At 43.1% G+C, this 17,154-nt stretch overlaps 1 protein-coding gene across 1 annotated transcript in view; it reads left to right on the forward strand.

Moving 5' to 3' along the window:
• The window catches only part of myocd (myocardin), a 31,530-nt gene extending 14,736 nt beyond the window's left edge, over positions 1 to 16,794 (forward strand). Inside the window, exons 4-13 of the mRNA XM_083994471.1 lie at positions 1,882 to 2,066; positions 4,146 to 4,250; positions 4,364 to 4,710; positions 6,297 to 6,453; positions 7,112 to 7,648; positions 8,535 to 9,032; positions 10,695 to 10,841; positions 11,227 to 11,355; positions 12,531 to 12,588; positions 12,769 to 16,794. Of these exons, the coding sequence (XP_083850597.1) occupies positions 1,882 to 2,066; positions 4,146 to 4,250; positions 4,364 to 4,710; positions 6,297 to 6,453; positions 7,112 to 7,648; positions 8,535 to 9,032; positions 10,695 to 10,841; positions 11,227 to 11,355; positions 12,531 to 12,588; positions 12,769 to 13,388 (2,783 nt within the window). The 3' untranslated portion in view covers positions 13,389 to 16,794. The remainder of the gene's footprint in view (positions 1 to 1,881; positions 2,067 to 4,145; positions 4,251 to 4,363; positions 4,711 to 6,296; positions 6,454 to 7,111; positions 7,649 to 8,534; positions 9,033 to 10,694; positions 10,842 to 11,226; positions 11,356 to 12,530; positions 12,589 to 12,768) is intronic.
• The last annotated feature ends 360 nt before the right edge of the window (positions 16,795 to 17,154 follow it).

Here is a 17,154-nt window from a genome sequence, read left to right on the forward strand (position 1 = left end):
AGTCAAAACAAATCTAAGTATACTCATCACAATTAAAAAAAATTAAAAAAAAATTTCTACTTCTTTCAAGCATATTTTCACTTGAAATAAGTAGAAAAATCTGATAGTGGAGCAAGTTTTTCTTTCTTATTACAAGCACAAAAAAAACTGGCTTTCACTGGCAGATTGTTCTACTTATTTCAACAGAAAATTTGTTTGAAACAAGTGAAAATTATCTGAAAACAAGTCAATTTTTAGGTGATGAGTCTTATAGAGATTCGTTTTGACTAGAAATTAGACATTTTGACAAGAAATAAGACAAATATTCTTGAAAAGATTTTGAGTTTTTGCAGTGCACCTCTTACCTTACAGCTCCGTACACAAACATCCCCAACGATTGTTTCAACCTCTGAGCGGTAGTTTTGGAAACTATGCGACCCCTCCGTGGCTTCTGAACCGGCCACTTGAAAAGCGGAAGTGCACACGGCTCCTAGATTTCCTGTAATTCTGGCATCTCAATCTCCTGGTGACATGGACTTGACTTAAAGACTCATGGAAACAGTGTGTGCTGCATGAACCTGTCAGAGAGCGTGTGGCTGCGCAGAGGGAAGGAGTTAAACACCAACAGGTGGGAGGAAGTGGCATTTAGGACAATGCTGTGCACAAGGCTGTGTGTTAAGCTCCGTCAGTGTGTGTGTGTGTGTGTGTGTGTGTGTGTGTGTGTGTGTGTGTGTGTGTGTGTGTGTGTGTGTGTGTGTGTGTGTGTGTGTTGCGAGGTCACCGAGTTGCACAGAAAGAGCCTGCTGGTGCTGTGATTGAAACCAGGGTCTGTTTCAGGCTGTCACATGTTTGGATACAAAAAGAGAATCTTATACCTCTCCACAACACACACACACACACACACACCTTTGCCACCTCCCTCTCCCGACTCTCTGCCAGATATGTGCTCTCAGCTCCTCCAATCAGAGCTCAGTTTGCTATCGGCTGCTTCATTCAGCAGCGTGGCGGAGGTAAAGTGGGGGTGTCGGTGTCTCACGCACAGAGCGTAACACCTCCAGGCTGAGTGAGCCGAGGTGTGAGTGACACACACACACACACACACAGACAGGCGGTGTGTGAACACCACAGCATCATATACGAACGACATGTCAATCTAAAGCTCTCTCCATTGGTTGATGTTTTCCTGATACTTTGGATGTGTGATACAGAGGTTGCTCCCTGCCTTGTGTTTCATTCACGTCCAGTACATGCTGTTCATTGCAGATTGATTGCATGTGCTCTTCCTTACAAGCTGAATCCAGGGAAGACACATTTGCAAATTAATTGAGCATCTTTGAAAGGACACAGATACAGATTAGGAATATTTTAACTGACCTACACCATAGGACCAAAATGTATACTTACTTACTATAAACAACATTACACTCTTTATTATCAGTCCATCAACTAGTTGGAAAAAAGCAGTTATCTGGAACTAACCTACTCACTCCTATGCGGAGGAATACTGAGTGAATTGGTTAGTTCAAGTAATTTTTTTCTTCTTTTTTCATTTTTGTGTCTTTTTTGTTTTCTAGGGGATTTGTTGTTTGTAGGTTGTTTAATATGTAATATTTTGATAATGATTTGTATGGACTGTTCTGTTATTTCTAAACCAAATGAAAAAAAAACAAAAAAAAAGGAATTTTACATATTTGAGTATAGTTACTTTTCCTGTTAATTAGTTACTTTTATAATGTAGTAATTCAGCTACTAACTCAGTTACTTTTTGTGGAAAGTAACTATAACTAATTACTTTTTAAAGCAACATGCCCAACACTGGTCCTTTAATTGCATTTGTCCTGCTAAATGACATATTCCGGCTGTCTGACCCCCCCTGTGTCTGTGTCTCTGTGTCTCCTACAGTGAACCACGGTAAGTTCCCGAAGCAGGACGACTCCTATGCGTTTGAGGAGGACAGCAGCAGTGAGAGTCTGTCTCCAGAGCAGCACCACAGTGACGAGTCCCAGGGCTCGGCCTGCCCTTCATCAGAGGCCGCGGGCAGCACGCCCTCCTCCTCCTCCTCGCCCGCCCTCACCAGCCCACGACAGGTAAAAAAAAAAAAAAAAAAAAATCATGTTTGTTTCCTTCCCTCCGTCTGTCTTCTGCTGGCTGAGCTGTGGTTGTTGTGCCCTCCTGTGGCAGCACAGTGAACTGCACCGGGCTCAGCCGTTTCCGCTGTCCGTTGGACTGAGTGGGTGTCACATTCCTGCAAACCTGCCACAGCCCGGCCGCCTTTATGTCCTCACTCCTTACCTTTCACTCGGGATGACCTCATCCCAACCGTCGCCATCAGCAACGGTCACTTGAGTGGAACTGCTGCCAGGACAGAGTTGTTTACATCCATCTGACTCATTCCAGCTCTCAGTGTGTGATGTCAGTTAGAAAAGTGTGTTTGTCAGAGGAAACATCAGTCGGCCTGAGTGATAATTATTTTTGTTTGCATTACAAACTGAGCGTCTTTCAAACAGCCTCCACCACCTGATAGATTTCTCTGTCAGACCAAAACACATCACATCTGAGGCAGTAGCAGCAAAAACACTGTCAACGCAATCAATAAGATGTTCAAACAACCGGGAGGTTTTTATTACACAGTCACTGGCTCAGTCACAGTTTCTCCGTTTTGTTGGAGAGACAGTCAACGTCTCACCAGAGCAGTTTGAAGGTGAAGCTGAAGCTGACATGAAATGATACGCAGTGTTTCTGAGTGTGGTGGAGCACAGCTGACAGTTGTTGGTTGGATTGCTCCGACATCTGGTTCCCATCACTCTGACTAACCTGCTGGTCATGACTCTGCATTTACTTTGTTTCTTTGTCTAGCATGAAACTGCTGATAACCTTACAGTACATCTTCCTCAGTGGCAGTGGTTAAAAAAAACTATTCAACTCTTTTACTCAAGTAAATTTAGCAAGACAGACAGACTTTTATATTGGATTCTATTTATTACAACATGAATGTAATTTCATCTGGCATCTGGCTGCAGTGAAGCTTGTTCTGTATTACTCTACATACCATTGACTAGATTTGTTGTATAACACTGTATAATAAACGCTCTTCAGGAAATCTTAGTTTACAAACAAGTAACCAAACCTGCAGAACTTATGCAGGGAGGGGAAAATCAAGTTGTAACTAAATAAATAAATAAAAAACTAATGACAAAAAGCTGTAAGTTATATTCTGATCTCTGTAACCACTTAGCATTCTAATGTTAGTGTTGGCTTAAAGGAGAATTATTCTGCCCCTTTTCCACAAATTAAAATAGTTCCCAGGTGTCTTAAAGACATGTCTGCGACATGCAGGTCTGGGTGGTTTTATGCAAATTTGAAAACTAATGATATCATTGGATGACAACTGAGGGGACAGCTCATGAAACCACATGGATTTCAACCTCAGGAGCCTGAAAATTACAGATTTTTTTTGTCAATTCTCACATTTTGGGGGCCGGAAGGCAATCACCTAAATATATGTTAGAGAGCCTTCAAAAAGTGATATTTCCATAACATGTCACCTTTAAAGCACTGGTCTACAGCGTCTAAAGTAAGGTCATTGGTCAAGCCAAAGCGCTGAAAAAGTTTTAACATCTTGCCAAGCCGCTCTACAGTCTCTATTAGTATAATATTTGATGAAAACTATTAAAGGGATATTTCAACATTTTGGAAAATTGGCCTATTGGTATAATTACGTAACATTATGACACATGAAGCAAATACTCTGAACTCACTCCGTCCAGTGTCTGGAATGTAGTTCCGGCTACGCATTTGCATTGAAAACAACTCTGTCTCGTAACGTTCCATTATTATTTCATAGCGTGGTGAATGTGCAGGTCACAACTTGTCCAAGAGAGTGTTTTGGAGTTGTTGGATTGTGTATTTGATGAGTTTGATGAGGGAAAGGCGGAAATACAGCGCACCGTGCAGAGCTCACGTCTCTGCCCCGCCGATCTCAAAACAGCTTGCACCGACAATTAAAGGTGATGAACCTACCGCTATGACTATAGGGATTATTGCAATAGGCCAATTTGCCAAAATGTTGAAATATCCCTTTAAGTATTTATTCACAGGTAGCATATTCAGCTGCTGAGGGAGGACTTTGGCCATGATAGTACATGTTTTTTTGTGTTTGTGAACAGGGGGGTGCAACCAGAGACCCACCTGAACAAGGCCAGGATGAAGGACTGCCCAGTGCCAACAACAGCCAGGCCACGCCCCCCATACCTGTTCCTGCTATAGTTAAGGTCAGTTAACTCTACACCAGGTTTATCTTGACCCTTGACCATACAGAACCCGTGCCTGGCGCAGACTGTCGGCCCGCTCTGACCCTTTCCCCCTCCCTCTCTACTCTCAACAGTCCAAAACGTCGGACAAGAACCGACACAAGAAACCCAAAGATGTGAAGCCCAAAGTGAAGAAGCTCAAGTACCACCAGTACATTCCTCCAGACCAGAAGGCGGAGAAGTCCCCTCCGCCCATGGACTCGGCCTACGCCCGACTGCTTCAGCAGCAGCAGCTCTTCCTGCAGCTGCAGATCCTCAGCCAGCAGAAACACTCTCACACACACGCGTCGCCGCAGCAGCAGCATCAGCATCAGCATCAGCATCAGCAGCCGCAGCATCACACGCACACTCCACAGACCCAGGCCCAGGCCAGACAACCGGCCTTCAGCTACCAGCCTCACCCGTCAGCCCAGACCCACAAGTGAGTCACAGTCACAGACCGAGCACAGTAAATAAATCTGATCAAATAATGTAAACTTCTGACTGCCTGCTGTCAGTGCTGGGGGGTTCATAGGTTCATATTTGGACCTGCTGGTGCAGCTTTTATTTATGAACCCAAAGGCTTCACTCACCACCAGATGTCTCCAGAGGTGGGAAGTTAAGGTTAGCGTATTAATCAGCTTCCACTCTGCTCAGTGGGCACATTACAACCTTCAGTATTATAAACCCACACGGCTGAAGGGTTTGGCAAGACTGGCTAATGCTAACACTAAAATTAATGTGGCCCATACTTGGGCCATGTGTGTGTTCTCTTCTTGTCCATTATACACTCCACTGCCAGAATCTGACTAATGGACAACAGGATCATGGCCCAGTTGTTCAAAAGGTGTCATCTGGATCAAAATTATCCAGATTTTGAAATCCCCCCTTTTTTTTTGCTATCCAGGATCACATAGCTAATCCCTCTTACTTTTACCAATTACCAAATCCAGATAATGAGTGTTTTGAATTGAATTTAAATGTGACTGTGTTCCTGAAATCTGTCCTGAATCCACCAAACTGCTGGGATCAGAATAATCCTGTTTTGTTTTAGTTTTTTTTTAAATCAAAGTTATCCAGATCCTACTGAAAGGTTTTGAACAACACAAACTGAGGGTTTGATCCAGATTAAAACCAAGACTGGATCACGTGATCCAATCCGATCTCAGTTTTGAACTAACCCTAACCATCCAATCCATTATCCAAAATCTGATTAGATTACCTTTTGAACAACTGGGCCCAGATGTACTTTCACATTTGAACCAATTAGAACTCAACCTCCCGCTCCAGTCTTTGTTCTTCTAGACTGTCTGACAATATCACAGTCTTCATTAGCATAGGTTGCTCTTTTATTCTCTTAATGCTGATGAACAGTGTTATACCCTGTGAAAAGTGAAGGTTAATCCAACAGCCCCTCATGTCTGAAAATGAAAATGTTGAATCTGTATTACCTGATATTGACCACCTGGGGGCAACAGACACAAGCTGTAGAAACAGCACTGACACATAAAGCTGTTGACAAACAGGACAAACTGAGGGATTCACAGTTTGGTTTCTCTTCACTCTACCAAGCTCCATTAACATAATAACTATAGCAGGTTTAAAGATATGTTGTTTTGGTTTTATCCAGAGCTTTTCAAACTATGGTTGAACAGGACTATTTTTAAACTTCTTGTTATAGACACATCGATGCACTTATTTGTCCTCCACACATGGTTGAGTGACTGTTTTGTAGGTCTGGGAACAACTTGACAGTCCACGCTCTGCAGCATCAGTCCCAGGTTTGCTGAATTATAAATCAAGTGGCCACAGCAACCCAAGAATATCATCAGTGATAAATAACCCAATGAATATCCATCTGTGACTGAAATTGCACACATCACTGAATTCAAATGCAGATGTAAGGATACCGTATGTTTAGGCCAGAGTCTACAGCCTGTAACAAGAGCACAATCTCTATGGTAACAGCCTGGTACAGAGTTGTTGTATTTGAACTGTGATTAATCCGGTTGTTATGTCTGATTCCAGAGGATCCAGTGAGCAGTTATCAGCCTGCGGCTCCTCTGGTCCGTCCAGCACAAACAACAGCAACTCCCCCTCTCCAGTCAAGAGTGCATATCCCAACCAGAGCAACATCTCACCAGTCAAACCTGGGCCCCTACCAGCCAATCTGGATGACCTAAAAGTAGGAGTCTTGTGTCAGCTTTCTGCTACCATCTCTTGTGTTAGGGTCGGTTCTGACCCGAGTCTTACAGTAATTTGTAAAATATACTGAAAACATCTTTTATTATCCCATTTATTTCTCATCTCTTGGTTACGTTGTTAGGCGTCCTTATCAATGAAAACGTTGGCTTTAATATTATCGTGTGGGCCCCTGGGCCTTTTTTGTCAGTATACCCCCTTCAATGTAACCTTCCTCTCGCCATCTTTCTGCTAACATCTCTTGTGTCGGTTCTGACCTGAGTCTTAAAACACACTAAAACCAATTATTTATCATTACATACATATAATTTGTTTCTCATCTCTTGGTTACGTTGTTAGGCTTCCTTATCCATGAAAAGGTTGGTTTTGCACTTATGACTTCAGTTTTAACTCTAATTATTGTTCTTATCCTTATAACCTGGTTGAAACCGACCCTAACAACACAAATGTCATAATTTTAATGAGAACATTTTAGATGTTTGTAAAAAAAAACTGGTACTTTTATGCAGAAAAACCTAAAAACATGTCAGTGGCGACCCGAACACAAGAGGAAAGTTAATAAAAGTTAAACACTGATACTTACAGTAATCTTCATGGTATAAGACAGACATCTGATCCCACATGTGTTTCTTCCCCCTCAGGTGTCGGAGCTCAGGCAGCACCTGCGTATCCGTGGCATGCCTGTCTCAGGAACAAAGACCGCCCTCATTGAGCGACTGCGGCCGTTCAAGGACTCCAACGCTGGCTCCTCGCCCTCAGGCTCCTCTGACATCACCACAGTGACCTTCCCCGTCACGCCCACGGGGTCCCTGTCCTCCTACCAGTCCCCGTCTTCCTCCAGCGCCTTGTCCCAGGGAGGGTACTACCCCTACCCCAGCACCTCCTCCACCCCTCCCATCTCCCCGGCCTCCTCGGAGCTGTCGCTCAGTGGCTCGCTCCCGGACAGCTTCAGCGACGTGCCCATGTCCTCGCCGTCGCAGTTCGCCCTGCAGTCGTCCCCGGCCCAACTCAGCATGGAGGATGGGGTGGTGGGAGGAGGAGGAGGAGGAGGAGGGGGACAGATGGCAGGGGAGGGTGGAGCTATGGAAGGGCTGGAGGCTGAAAAAGATAAAATGCTGGTGGAGAAGCAGAAGGTGATTGAGGAGCTGACGTGGAAGCTGCACCAGGAGCAGAGACAGGTGGGTGATCAGTCTGAAGTTCTCCTTTACAAAGACACACATGTCTTACAATGGCAAGGCAAGGCAAGTTTGATGGCAGACGTGACATAGATATAACAGAGTGTGGGAAATGTTAACAAGAGCTGATGGAGGCAGCTTCTGGTGGGAGGAAAGGCAGGGAGAGCAGGCCAGCTTAATGGGAGGACTGGATGGCAGACTGGTTCATGGGAAGGGAGGGCTGGGCGGTTTAACAGCAGGGGAAAGGGAGGTGATGAAGGCAGGGGTTGGTGCAGAGGGATGGAGCTCTGGAGAATCTATGGAAACACAGAGAGAATGTGAGACACCTTGACAATGTTTATCAAGCAGACTCAGAGGGCAAGGGTCATTCTGACAAACCCTCTCCATCCTCTTCGGCTTCTCCCATCCAAGAGAAGGTATACTTCTGAAATCCTTTGTCCCATCTGCCATTGGATTCTGTAGGTGAACATGTTGGGAACGATGCACTGGTGTAATTTGTGATGACTCTATGTATTTATTTTTATTATGTGTGTGTGTTATGTCTGAACCTCTGCTGCAAACCAAATTGCCCTTTTGCCCTGACATGAAAGATTTTCAAATCAAATCAAACACCAAGGCCTAACTACAAGGTGCAACAAATCATGACAATTTGAAATGTGCGAGAGGAGAGGAGAGGAGAGGAGAGGAGAGGAGAGAGGATGAATGTAATATGAATCTCTGTTTTTGTATGTTCATGTCTTGTAACATAAAACTGTAAAATCATCAAATCAAAGTTAAATCATTCACTAGTCCACTGATGTGTCTCTGTGGGACAACAAACAGCAGCAGCCACTGGTCTTTTGATGAGGTGAGACAGACACTGACGTCTCCTCCTGTTCACACCCGTTAGGTTGAGGAGCTCAAGATGCAGCTCCACAAGAGGAAACGTTGCTATGGAGCAACGCAGGACCCCGTCCCTCCCCCCCCTCACGCCTCCATGCACCACCAGCACACTCCTGCCATGATGGGCCAGCATTTCTTCGGGGTGACCATCAAGCAGGAGCCCATGGCCCTGTCCTCCAGCTGCCCCCTGTCCTCCCCCAAGCAGCTCAAGAGCCCTCCCGGCAGCTGCATGGAGGACATGGGACACTGCAACAGCTCAGTCCCCTCCCTGGGGGGCCCCGCGGGGCCACAACGTATGGACGCGGCCCCCGCCTCCGGCAGCCCCTCCACCATGTCTGCGTTCCTCAGTCCACAGTGCTCACCACAAGACTCCCCCAGTGGGAAGCCCTCCAGTAGCCCCCAGCCTTCATCTCCTAATAACCATTACCTGCTGTCACCTCCGCTGGGGAGGGAGGGCTGTGGAAACCCCCACCCCCCAGGCAACAGCAGGACACACAGCATGCAGGTATGGATCATCTGTGTTTTTAAACAATATTTTAAGTAATTGTTAAGTCATTTTCATGAGACTCCAAAGTCCCATAAAACAAAGATACTAGACCCCTTTTAGCCAGATTAGAATAACCCATTCATCTAAGAAAGTCAGTCTGAACTTTAGCTTGCCCAATCAGAGCAGAGAGCTTTATGAATGTCCAAATAATAGAGGAATATTCTACTTAGTAGAATACTCTACAAATATTCCCAATATTATTATTGACCTGACAGTTTAACATAAGCGTCAGTGATGACAGTCTGTGGTGCTGGAACCTTCCTGCTACACTCGGTTCTTCTGGCTCTTCAGTATAATCAAACAAACCACAGTCACAATAGTGAAAATGCATCTGCAGCACCTCCTTTGGGATAAAAGAGGAACATTTATTGAAGTTTGGTTTTCCCATATGGAAGTGACAACACAAATTTAAAGTAAAGCAGAAGTAAGCGGAATATTTGTGTTAATATAAGTCTTAAATAGTTATATCTTCCGACGGCAATCACTTATATAGAGTGTTTGGTCTGAAACACTGGTCTGTCAGTCACTCTGCTCTGCTGTAAGCCGAGGAGAAAACTTTCCTTGTATCCTACAACCTTTATCCAATGAGGAGAGAGAATGGCATAAAGGGGCAGCCCTCTCTGTGTGTGCAGCCAAGGGATGTGCGTGCATGTGGTAACGTAGGGACGAGGATAGATCTATGACGAGGGCGGGGACTGCTAACTCCATCGGCTGACAGAAAGTTAGCCAAAACGACCGGATCGCTTACTTCTGCTTTAAACGTCCAGCCTGGGACATTTTCACAAGCTCAGCTCCAGCTGAATGCAAATATAATCATGCTAACATGCTAACAATGGCAACATTTGAATCTTATAAGTTCTGTAGCTATTTGGTCATAAATAAACATACAGTACAAATTCAAATAGCCTAGGCTATGTATCTGTATTGATGGTAGAGGATAAAGTAGTTATCACACCTCCTGTGGCAAACTGCACCATTTGCTTTTGTATTAGATCAGTCTTTCTCACTGAATGGTAGTAGGTTCATTACCTTTAATTGTCAGTGCAAGCTGTTTCGGCGGGGCAGAGACGCAAACTGCTCAGGTAATGCAACGGAGGCGCACATGTTTCCCTCATTAAACTAAATACACAATCCAACTCCAAAACACTCTTGTGGACAAGTTGTGACCTGCACATTCACCACGCTATGAGATAATAACAAATAATTGTGTAACATTACAACACATGAACCAAAAGTCAGAAATACTTGCTTTTGTTGGATTGTGTATTTGATGAGGGAAATGTGGAAATACCGCGCTGAGCTCGCATCTCTGCCCCGCCGATCTCAAAACAGCTTGCACTGGCAATTAAAGGTAATGAACCTACTCCTAAAACTATAGGGATTATGGCAATAGGTCAATTTGCCAAAATGTTGAAATATCCCTTTACTGTAAGTGGTCCTTGTAAAGTTTGAGAAGCACTGATCTAGATGGACTTGTGTCCCAAATGTTGTGGCAATCCAAATCCATTCACTATTGATGGAAATATTAACAAAATAACTTTTACCATATGATCAACATGAATCAAGCTGTGACAGAAGCTTATGAATCTATATTGTATCTTTACCTTTGTGTGACTCCAGCTGCAGCAGAAGAGCGGCGGCCCGGGGGTGACCTGCTCTTACTCCTCTGAGCAGGGGGGCCTTCAGGGAGTGTTCCCCAGCCCGGCCGACTGTGGCCTGAACCACGGCAGCTCAGCCAAACCCGAGAACCAGAGCATGCAACCCAAGGTAAACGGACTGTCGGGACCGACCGCTGGGTCCGACTCTGCAGTGTTGTCACAGTGGTGTTGTGTTTCATCTGAGTCACCTCACAGTCACGTAACTGTTTTCTCTCTTCCATCCATTTGTGATCTATCTGACTCCTATATGATTGTCTGTTGTGTTGAGGTCCATTGTTGTGTTTCCACTCATCTGTTTTCATATATATTTCATAACTTCTCCTTCACAACAACACAACGCCAACTCAGTTCTGACAGTTAAATGTTGAATGTGGTAAATCAAACATAAGGGCCTTATTTATAGTCGTTCTTCTATCTGCACTGCACTTACATTTGGTAATTTGCCCTATTCTAATCCCTGGGCTAATGTCACTTCTCACCTATGTCTCATGTAGATGTCAGTATTGCCCTCTCCTCGGCATGTTGGCCAAAAGAGCCAGGTCTCTCCCCCCGCCTTCAGTAGCTCAGATTCAGATGCATCTGACTTAAGACAGCCCCCATGCTATGAGGATGCAGTGAAGCAGGTAAACTCCAACCCATGTTAAAGTTCAGTAAATGATGGCTGGCCACAGATTTTATTTTACCTATCGGCGTTGCTCCAATTCCACTTTCCCTCCATTTTTTTTTTTTTTAATTTACTTCTTCAATCATCACGTCTGTTGCACCTCTTTCCTTCATCCACTTGCTTTGTTTACTGCACTAACTGTTCACTCTTTATCAAGTCTGGAGCACACTGGTGTTTTATTTGTACATTTGTCTGACAGCAGATTAACAGCTCTGATTAGCTGAATTAAATGTGCAAATAAGGGAATACATGTTGATGAAATATTTACATTTTGTAGTTCAGTACATAATCATATTTATAAAAAAAAAAGACAATTTATCCTATCAAAATTGTAAATGTTATGAGTTTAGTTTGTCAGCTAGCCTTTTAAAGCTTCTGTTGAAAATGTCTCTTTTCATCCAAGAAAATAACATTTCTAAAGTGTCAGATTCAGAATTACTTTATTTATCCTCTGAGGAAAAAAATTCTTTGTTACAAACTCCTGAATGAGAGAAAATCAACACAAAGTGAGATATAGATAAATAAATTATTATTACTAAAATAAAAAGCAGAATAAGAATAAATAATAATAATAATTCACATATGTACATGTACTTGGCATTCAAAGTATACTCAGTATACATAAGGCAGTATTAGCAGTAGTATTAATAGTAGCTGGGTGTTCAAGGATTGGAGGGGGTAATGTATCGTATTATCAAGGAGTCGTGCAACAAAAACAATATTAAATTTAAAATAGCGGCATCCATTAAGAAAAGTGTGACCTAAAATTACGTTCATTTTTGTAAATCTATATTACAGTAGATTTAGGGCTGATCCCCCTTGTTTGTCTATTCGGATAAAAGCGTGTTCCTAATGTGTTAAAGTAAAAGTAATGTTTTTATGACTCATTCTATTGTGTCATGTTATTTTTGTGATTAGGGCAGATTCAGTTCACCACATATTAAAGGAAAAATGATCCATAAAAACCCCCCCTCTGTTACAGAAACTCTGTTCTGCAACAAATCTGAGTTGACTGCTTGATTTGCATATTTTTTGTATTAGAGAACTGAGTATATAGAATTGAAATATTTCTTAACAAAGTAACCAAAACAAATGTTCAGTTGATAACAAGAATTTATTTGATTATCGTTGCAGCAACTGACCAGAAGTCAGCAGATGGATGAACTGTTGGACGTCCTCATAGAGAGTGGAGGTGAGTTACACTCAGTGACGGATGTTGGTCACCAGGAGGAAAACCATCACTGCATGACTTAGATTTAAACGTATGTAACTCACTCAGTGCACTGGCTTCAGATCTCACCCCACACTCTGGTATCAGGTCCCACTTCCTGCCTTGACCCTCTCTCCTCTTCCTCTCCTCTTCCTCTTCAAGAGATGCCAGCTAACGCCAGAGAAGAGAGGGAGAGGTCTTCTGTAACCAAAGTTGTGCCTCACATTACTGTGTCCCCAGGGTGTCCCGGCCTCCTCATCCCGAGGTTCCACCGTCACTACGAACAGCTGTACCCCACCCAGCCCGCTTACGACCACCCGGCCAATCACGTCGCAGAGAGCCACCTGGAGACCCTGCTGGGAAGTCCGATCGGCCGGGGAGGGGAGGCGGCGGCCCTCCTTAAAATGGCTACGGAGGACGGCGGCCTGGAAGAGGACGGGAACAGAGAGAGGGAAGGGTACGGCAGCCCCCAAAACCACCACCGCCATCCTCACCACGCCCCGCAGGACAAACTGGTGGCCGGCAGGGAGCAGATGGACACCCCGCTGTCGCCCATCGGCACCAAGGCGTCCACCTTCCCCGAGGTGCAGGGGATGGTCAGCATGACGTTCAGCGAGACGCCGTGGGAGACGATGGAGTGGCTGGACCTGATGCCGCCCAGCTCGGCCGCGGCCTTCAGCGTGGCTCCGCCCGCCGGCCCCAGCATCTTCAACACAGAGTTCCTGGACATCACAGACATAAACTTAAACTCTGCTATGGACCTGCACCTGGAGCACTGGTGAGAGCGTCACCGCACAAAGTGTCGTCAGCTGTCAATCACAGAGACAACCAGCATCAACAGCTGACGTCATGCTCCGCCCACAACCAAAGACTATTCGAAATTCTTCCTCCAACAGCTTCAGTCCAAGTGCCACGGTTGACTTCTTATGAACCCACTGGGATGTCAGATCTTTAGGATACATCCGTCTATGTCAGAAGATGAACTCAAAAATGATATTTAGGTTCTCATGTCGCTGGCTGGCACCCCAGTTTCCAAAGACCAGGTGCTTCTCGACGCAATCACACAACTGCCACACAAGTATGACACATGAAGGATTTTCTACACAATGGAAGGACGTGATTACTGTGCTTTACACCTTATGCAACATCAGTGTTATGCCACCTAGACTTGAAGACACACTTTGACAATCATTGTAAACTTTCTGAGTCTATGTTTGTATTACTGGAAAAAAAGACAAACAATCAAAAGGAATTACAAGGTGAATTGGAATTGCTTAGCGCGGCCATTTTTGTAAATAATATAACATGTACTGACAGAGACAAGTTGACGTCTGCATATTTTGTCAGTGCTGACCACAGATCAAGTGTTTTATGTAATCGACGTCTCATTTGATGTAAATATGACAAAAAAAAAAATCTCACGGTGCACCTCTAGCTTAATACACATTTGTCACAGTTTGCTTGAACTTAGAATATGTGTGTACAAGTGGTTGTCATTCCTTTGAAGGTCTTTTTTTATACTAGTTTCTTTTCACCATTTGGCCTTTTCATCCACATGGAGAGAAATGAATGTCTTATCACTTAAATTGGAAGACTAACTGTGCCTTGTCTTTGCTATATGGCTTTTATACCAATTCCCCTTTACAATTTTGTATGAATTTACTCCTCCCTAAAAGGTGACAACAGATATTGATATAGATATAGTAAACTCCAATTCTTTGAAATCAGACGAATGTTGATGAGAAATACAACTTCATCTCTACTTTTTTTTTAAATATAAATTTCACCCTGTCTATCTTCAGGCCAATCACAGTTATTTATTTTGTGTTTTTTTTATATTTATACTTTATGCTGTATTTATACTGGCATTCCCTCTTAGAAGATCGGAGCTCTTTTTGGATTGAACAGAAAACTCTATGCCGACGTATTGACATGAAACCAGTCCTCTTAAAAATGTGATGCAAAGTGAAGGAACCACTTTGAGAAGCTACGCTCACTGAAAACACTTAAAAGAATCATGTGAAGTGGAAATGCCCATTCTTAGCACTTGTGAATAGGAAAAGATAATATATTCAGACCTTTACTGTGAATACTAAATATAACGCAACACAATACGAACACATACCGGAGCCAGCCTCGGCACACAGTAGTTAGCCTAATGTGAATGTTTTTGGGGTTTTTTTGTTGAAGAAAACACCATCTTCAAGTTGTAGATTTTGGTCAGTAATTGTCTGTTTTTGTCACACACACTTGAAGGAGTAATGTAACATTGTGGGATTTACACAGAGTAAGATTTAAAAAAAATAATTGTTTCAACTTGCATACTGTATCTGTCTGCTAGACGTTAACAGCTAGCCCGTTAGCTTAGCTAGCTAACCTGGTGACGAAATTTATCTACTGGCACCTCTGACTGGTACAATATCATAATGAGCTCCACATGTCATTCACTGTCCTTGGAAACATGTTAGCTTAGCCCAAATAGCTTACCTCCCACCAGCGTCTCTAAAGCTCACTGTTAATCGTGTTTTTAAAACCACAAATTATTGTTTTTGTACAAGAAGAAGTGCTGGTAGTTGGTTTTGTTGGCAGATATGCTAACATGCTAACTTATTTCGAAGAACTCCGACTTCTCTGGTGTCATTTCCCGCCATGTCACACTATCGCTGTGAGTGCATCGGCCAATAAATTTCTTGCATTTAGTTGTGTCCTCTGTAAACGTGGGTCTCTTTTTTCTGTTCCGACCAAATGTTTCTCAGTTTCTTTTACTTATTAAGTGTTGCACTTATTAAAATGAGTTCTATGGTTACATGTGAGCTGTTAACTCCCATTCCGAATATTGACATTCTTTACTTTCTCACCACTGTTAGAATATCTACTGGACTTTTTTTTTTGTTCTTTTTTTTAATTTTTACCTGGGTTCATTTCACAACAATTTTCCCTCATCAAGACAAAAAAGAAGAAAACACACTCGTGACAGAAGCTTCCATGTTGCTTGGCCACTGACTTGCTATACTATTGTAAAAACAGTATTTGCCTGCATCCCTGTATACTACAGAAAGAAAAGCAATAAACTTATCACAGCAAAAATAATTTTCGCTCTTTTATGTCCAATTCACAAGAAGCACACAGTAAAAAATCTTTTCATCTTTTCCATGGGAACTTTATTTGTAACCCTTGATAAAGATACAATATAATATTCATTGCCCTTAATATTATCTTATAATCTAATATGAACATTCTAGTAAATTGCAATTTATACAACATGTACCCTGGAGATTCATATTCACCAGTGGTAAGTTAGCTTCCTGGAAACACATCCTATGAGAGACGAACAGATCCGTAGACTGTTGCACAGAAACAAACTTATTCTGTTGTGTCTTGTGTTTGTGTGAGCCGTGGCTTCTCTCAGGGATTTGCACCATTTATCATCACAAAAATGAAATGGAAAGAACAGAGCCGACAAAACTCTCCCACAGAGAGAACCGTGTCTGGTCGACCATGCATCTCCACCATCTTGGTTGTAATGTTTGGCCCCGATGAGTAAGCCACAGGTCTTCAGTCAAGTTTGCTGTGAGAGTGACCCAGACAACAGTGACCATTTTCCATGAGGCCGACATCTGTAGAGGCCTATGTCATTGATTTTATTTTGATATCTCACGACTTTATAAACACGAACACTGCCATCCCTTTAGGTATGAAGGTTCCTTTAAAGCAAACTCAATGTAAACTAAATGTAATAAAACCTATAGTGAAGGGAAATGTCAAAAGATAAAATATAAATCTAAACGTCAATCAGATGAAGGAAGTCTGTTAATGAATTTTCAGGTGGAGTAAAGTGATTCTGGAGAAAGACTAACAAATTCATGGATGGGCATCACCAAGGCAACAGAGCTTCTCAGAGCCTCCTATTGGACATGGAAGTTACATCCAACAGGGTAGCCTGTGGCATTAAACTAAGCTAACATAGTGGCAGCATTTGAAAGTTTGCATCCAACCAAATAAATACACTGTGTTAGCCATCTTGTTTTGAGGCTATAAAACCTTTTTCAAGTTTTTTTTTTTTTGGACGAACACCATGATACAGAACAAACAAAACAACCAGACGGCAAACTAACAGTGGAAACTGCTGCCTCTAAGCTAACAATGACCATAAGCAGCACACCAGCTGCAGGCAGAGATGCTAACAACACAACTTTGGAGAAGTAGAAACTGCCACCCTTTCCCCTCCAACTCTTCTTCTTGCTCTCATCCTGTGCGTGAGCATGCAGACTCTCTGTACCTGACTGACTGGGATAGCACTGTATTAGCCAATGCAATGCTGAAAAGTGTACAGGATGAGAATCGCCTACTCCACCTTTAACAGACTCTTTCACTGATCATTAATGTACATAACTTTGGCTTCTTGTCGAACAGGCCATATCATATCGGACCTATTCATTTATTACATGAAGTCTCTACAGTGCCCCAATGTTTAAAGAGTTGTCAGCCATACAGGCAGTTTGGTTATGTAGCAAACTTCACTGGTCGTGGCTTTCTGCGAAGGAATAA

The sequence above is a fragment of the Trachurus trachurus genome (assembly GCF_905171665.1).
Source record: "Trachurus trachurus genome assembly, chromosome: 19".
NCBI classification, from domain to species: domain Eukaryota; kingdom Metazoa; phylum Chordata; class Actinopteri; order Carangiformes; family Carangidae; genus Trachurus; species Trachurus trachurus.